This window comes from Gadus macrocephalus, chromosome 15, assembly GCF_031168955.1.
Source record: "Gadus macrocephalus chromosome 15, ASM3116895v1".
Classification (NCBI taxonomy): domain Eukaryota; kingdom Metazoa; phylum Chordata; class Actinopteri; order Gadiformes; family Gadidae; genus Gadus; species Gadus macrocephalus.
Genome location: NC_082396.1, coordinates 8435642 through 8441440, shown reverse-complemented (window position 1 = coordinate 8441440; position 5799 = coordinate 8435642). Strand labels below are relative to the sequence as shown.

At 42.4% G+C, this 5799-nt stretch overlaps 1 protein-coding gene across 4 annotated transcripts; it reads left to right on the top strand.

The window, feature by feature from the left end:
• The first annotated feature begins 597 nt into the window (after window positions 1-597).
• LOC132473560 (centrosomal protein of 55 kDa-like) lies at window positions 598-5253 on the top strand. 4 transcript variants are annotated; one of them, XM_060073763.1, is made up of 10 exons: window positions 598-738; window positions 1037-1120; window positions 1262-1540; window positions 1746-1808; window positions 2159-2309; window positions 2547-2673; window positions 2939-3131; window positions 3590-3661; window positions 4327-4443; window positions 4741-5253. In XM_060073763.1, the coding sequence occupies exons 2-10, from the start codon at window positions 1055-1057 to the stop codon at window positions 4921-4923; spliced, it is 1251 nt and encodes a 416-aa protein (XP_059929746.1). In that variant the 5' UTR covers window positions 598-738; window positions 1037-1054; the 3' UTR covers window positions 4924-5253. The 4 variants fall into 4 exon arrangements, with proteins under 4 accessions (XP_059929746.1, XP_059929747.1, XP_059929745.1 ...); XM_060073764.1 differs by having other exon boundaries at window positions 602-738; window positions 994-1120; window positions 1262-1486; XM_060073762.1 differs by having other exon boundaries at window positions 602-738; window positions 994-1120; window positions 4744-5253.
• The last annotated feature ends 546 nt before the right edge of the window (window positions 5254-5799 follow it).

The window sequence follows — 5799 nt, the reverse complement described above, 5'->3', positions numbered from 1 at the left end:
TAAGAGCTTGTGAGATGTAGGCTTATTTTTTAAACTGGATTGTAGTGATTGCAATATATCTCCACGTACACAGAAACAAACATTGCTTACACACACATTGCTCCCTCTAATTCTGACTTCCTCTAACCGCAGCTTGTATAGGCCTATGTCTGATATAGGCTGATGAGTGATAAATAAATTGTCAGCGGCGATTTTGATAGGAATCGCCGCCGCAACAACGACGTCCCCTCTGAACAATGGAGAGGATACACGATGGTCACAGTAGTGTTGTTGTTGTTTTTTTACTAAAGTAGACCGATGTCACGTAGAATATTTTGCGTTTCCCAAATATCGGAGCAATTTTCATCCTGCATTAAAGCGCCCCCTAACGGTGATGGGGAGTTCCTGATAGCGACCCCCACGGCTGTCTAACAAAGCCAAGTGACCCCGAAAAGAAACATACATTTAATTGTAAATTAGTAATGTGTGTTTATGGGTTTAATTATTGATTACTTAAATCAATCAATATTTCCTCTATTTTTGTATCTATTACATTATCTATTTATTTGGATTTCTTGAAACTAAAATCATTTAATAAATGCGGTGTAATATTATTTTTAACTATTTACGTTTTTAGACTACGGTGTACAAGAGGTGCCAGACCGTCTGTAGGTTCGCGTTTTGGTCGACCCTCCCCCACCCTTAGCGACACCTAGCTTCAGAAAAACCAGGGGAAGAACCTCAAACATCGTGTTGCAGGTAATTTAGTGCATGTAAAAACCTAGCATGTTACTCTCCCTGGATTTGAAATCCAGTTACCATCATCTTTAATGTCTACATATATATAAATATGATCTGCCCAACTGTAGCTTATGGTAGCCAATGTTAGTCAACGATGATTTAGCTTGTTGCAAAAAATATATACCTAATATAATTACATAATTATATATACATGATATAATTACTATGATATTACTATTTAGGGTAGTTGTTTGGGTTTGTGATTGACCACAGGTGACAGATGTTATTCACATCCCACCTGTGTGGCTGTGTTCAGGAGTCAGACCCCGAAGAGATGGAAACCGAGGTAACACGGCAGGACGATGCGTCAGTGGATATGGAGTATAATCACCTCCTACGGGTAATGATATTATAAGAGAATCTAAACTAAATAAACATTTATTGGCGAGGAACCTTTTAACTTTTCTTCGCCACATTGACGTCTCTACAGTTATCTGTCTGACATGTAACATGACCGATGTGTCACTTAATATATTTACAGAGAATCCTCTCTCTTGAAACGATAAAAGAGAAGAACTACCAACAGTTGAGCTCCAAAGATGAGGAGATTGACACGCTGAGATACAAGCTGAGTATGACACAAGAAGAGGAGGAGGTTTACGCCAGCCTCCAGGACCAGATGGATAACTGCATTCAAGAGAGGGAGCCCAACGATAAACTCTTGCAATCACTGCAGACCGAGATGGTGGAAATTAAAAACAAGCTGGTAACCATGTCTACGAGATGTCAAGATTTAGAGAAGACAGTAAAGGGGCATCAGGTATTGTGATGAAGCTTAGGTACGCTCATTGAGCTGAATAATTCCACGTGTTAACACTGGGTGGCAGCATTTGTTATGAAGTACTCAAAATCTGTACTTTTGACTAGCCAACAGCCCTTTTTATAGATACCAGCTGAGAGATTTGCTGTATTTTTCTACCTGGGTAACACTAGTAAACTTATTATATGTTAAATTTTTTCCACAGGACTACGATTCAGATGGCCAGAGCACCTGTTCTGCTACAGTTGCTCATATTCAGCTCAGAGATGTAAGCATAGATAGCATTTTATCAATAGGCAAAGATATAATCTGTAACCTATGAGAATTGAATACTATTATGTCATTTGGCAGACCCTTTCTTCCAGAGAGACTGACATTGATACATTTTTATTTTATTTATACCCTAATTAGAGGGTAGAGGTTAGGGCAGCTTGCTCAAGGAAAACTACAGGTAGACGTGGTTCGAACCCACACCCTAACACCCTAACCTGACATGATATTAGCCCACATGAGAGTCAAAAGAGCAGAAGATTGGAGCCAAGCCTGTATGTCTTTCAAAAAAATGTCAATCTATTTGTGTTGTTGTTTTTGCTGTTGTCTTGTGATGGATGGCCCCAGGCCTTGGAGAAGAATCAGCAGTGGCTGGCTTACGACCAGCAAAGGGAGCACTATTTAAGGGGCGTGCTGGACGAACTGTCCGGTCTGAAGCAGCAGCTGAACCAAGCCAACCAAGCCCTGTCAGAGCAGCACAATGCGGCCCGTTCAGACGGTGAGGGACAGAGACAGTAGAGTACGCGATATTGATACTGGCCCAAGCTATCAAAAAGAATGCCGAAAATATGTGTAGCTCCATCTTGAATCCCCCCCCCTCAGACAATCACAGTAATGAATTGAACAAGCAATAATGCCTGTGAGGTAGTGGGGCGATCTGATGCCTAAGAAGAGTAATCAAAGTCAATGTGTGGGGCGATTAGGGCATAGCATTGAAACCAAGTTTTGAATTCAGAGAGGGAAAGGATGAGCCAGATGCAGGATCACTATGACAGACTCCTGCTCAAGGCCAAGACTGAGCTGGAGGCTCTTCGAGAGCAGCTCAACGTCGCTCACGAAGACCTGGACAAGATGCAGTGGAGGCGAGTGACACAAACAATCTCCCAAATGCAGCAACGTGTCAATGTTTGTTGTTTGCTGCTTATACATAAGACGTCTGGAGCTCTGTCTCATATGAATACTCAGGTCACTCTGGCTGCCCAGCAATATCTGGATTACTTCAAAGTGAAATAGCACTTTTTTTATCTGTTTTCTAAACAATATTAGAGAATGTTCATTTTGGATGGACAAAAACTCCTCAAACATGCGTGTGCTGTCGTGTATGCGTGTTTGTGCATGTGTGCGCAGTTATGAGAAGAAACAGCTCCATGTGCAGGAGCTACAGGAACAGATCCAGGTGGAGAGGCTGAGGAGCCAGAAGCGTGCCCAGGAAGAGAAGAGTCAGGGCGGGGAGAGAGAGAGAGCACTCAGGGCCCAGGCAGAAGACCTCCGACAGCAACTGGATGAGGAGAAGCATCAGTCTGCTGAGCTCCAGCTACAGGTGTGAATGGCCAGGTTCTCTGCTCCCGTTCGTATCATGACAAGGACTCGCTTTAGGTCGGAAAATAAATGCATATGTTTCTTTACTAAATACATGAAGTGATCAGGGGAACAAGAAAAAACACTGAAAGCCTCCATATAGTATTTAGTATATTGGTGTCTAGCATCCGCATATATCTAAATAAACTCAAATTCGGAATAGATATAAGTTAATGTGTAAGTTAATAGTTAGGATCAGGAACGGGTTTAGCTTACACTTGTAATTGCTGCTGGCCGGGTTTGTATTGGCCAATCAAGCACTCGCAGATCCCTGCCTCCAGCAATATAACAGGTCGGAACAAATATGAAGCGAAAGAAATAAAACGCCCTCTTCACACAGATTTAAGATTTGATAGAACGGACATAAGAATCTAAAGCCTGATTTAGGAGACTGCACTACCCTGTGTTTCCCCCTCACAGGTGAATGTCCTTCAAAATACAGTGTTGAATCACCAAGACGATCACAGGAAGATTGGGATTCTGGAGCAGCAGGTAGCCAACACACACACACACACACACACACACACACACACACACACACACACACACACACACACACACTCCCCTAGACCTGCCATCTTAATTATCCCTTTCTTAGATAAAGCGTTTAGTTTTAGACTGAGCGCTAGAGGTAGCCGCTAATCCATCCACTGTAATGAAACCCTATTAGAGGATCAGCTGCTTCTGGGTTTTCCTCTGCTGAACTCTATCAGTATGTTAGCTCATCCTCTGACCTTGGTTCAACCTTCACATATCCTCCTGTTTCTCGTAGCCAATCAACGATCCCCCAGAAATGTCCAATACGCGACCACATTGATGTTAACCCCCTCTGTACCTGGCACATTTCCCCCCTGGAATCTTTCCTTTTTACATCTATACACTATGAATAATGTCAATAATGTAGAATATGCAAGAATAATAATGTTTACCTCAACTTAATGTTTTCCTTTATTTTCTGTGATTACATTTATATATGCATACTGTATATACGTATATCCTATTTCTTTATTATTTTTTGCAGATTTGCAGATTTTTTTTTATCAAATGTGTGTAATTTTTTTTTATTATTATTATTATTATTATTATTATTATTATTATTATTATTTTCCTTTACTTCTGCTTGTCACACTCTTATCTCCTTATTTTCTCCATTAAAGATTCAGATGTCGGCCAGAGACCTGGAGGAGGAGAAACGCGACTGTCTCAATTTAAAGAAACAGCTGTACAGACTCCTCAAAGAGCTACGGAAAACCAGTAAGACCACAGCGGCAGAGGTCAGTGAAGACGGATGAAAGGCCAAGATAAGTTAGGTTAAGATGTACTCCAAGATGGAAAATGCAAGCACCTTGGTTAAATAAAAACAAATACGGTATAGTTGCTAAGAAGCATTACAGAAAAGTGCGCAAGAGGCCTAGTTAGGCAATAGGATACACCGTTATTTACCTTAATTTCATCAGGAAAAGCACTTTGAGGTTTCAATGATCACTTTACCAAGAGCCTCCAGGCTGAGGCAGCCAGCAGCAGCAGCGTCCATGTGCCTGACGGCGTTGCCTCCTCCATGCGTGCTTTAGCAGAGACACCATCAGGACGCCAGCGGGCTCCAGACCAGCGGTGCTGCTCCAGACCGCTGCGGCTCCCCTCGCACCCCCGGCGCCCTGAACCAGAGCTTCCTGGAGTGCCCGGGCTGCCGGGCGCAGTACCGGTCCAGCCAGCACCGGGAGCTGTTGGCCCACCTGGACCACTGCCTGGACTGAGGAGCTCCGCCAGGAGACAGGAGGTCCTCCACCTCCTGGTCTCCCCTCAGGCCTCACGAGAGGGTCGTCATGAGCCTCATGAGTTTTTGACGTAGGATTTTTTTTGAGACATCGGTTGAAAATAATACAATTTGCTGTTTAAGGTTTATTTCAAAGGTTCATTTAGAAGATATATTTACTTAAATCATTTAGGGAGTGGTTTCGGAGCTATGTGTTCTTCGTAGTTTTGCTGTTTTTGGTTAGTTCTAAACTTCATGCCTTAACCATTCACTTTCTGCTCAAGGCAAGCCATTGCACATTTTGAAAATTAAAGAATATTTCTTGACAACAGTTTTTCGTTAGTTTGTCATTTCTTGTCCCAGGTTGCCATGTTATGGTCAAACCTGATAAATAGCTCAAAACAGATTGTCTGCAGTAATCCGTCTCACGCTATATACGGCAGGGACAGATACATTGAGTCAGCTACACTCAAAAAAATGAAAAAGCTATTTGACATACATCTGCGCCCACAGGAATAAGGCGATTTATTATCCAAAACAATGGTAACATTTTTATTTTGCGTTCAATATATTATGATACATTTATGTCTTGTTAAGTCAAACTGTCATGGAATCACATTGATTAAGACCAGTTAATCAGGTCTTCACAACAAAAGACACATTGCCCACCGGCGAATTACATCAACAGTATGGTACGCTCTGGTGTATCTAGGGCTTATCTGAGTGAACATCTTAACCCTGTTGATGAAGAAGCTGCACTCGTGGGTACTTGCAGCCCATTGGTCAATTCTGGAGCTAAGCATGTGCTTGAAAGAGCTGCCAAGAGGGGGCGTAAGGGAAAACCACTGCACATCATGCGACGTCTTGGCCTGACACT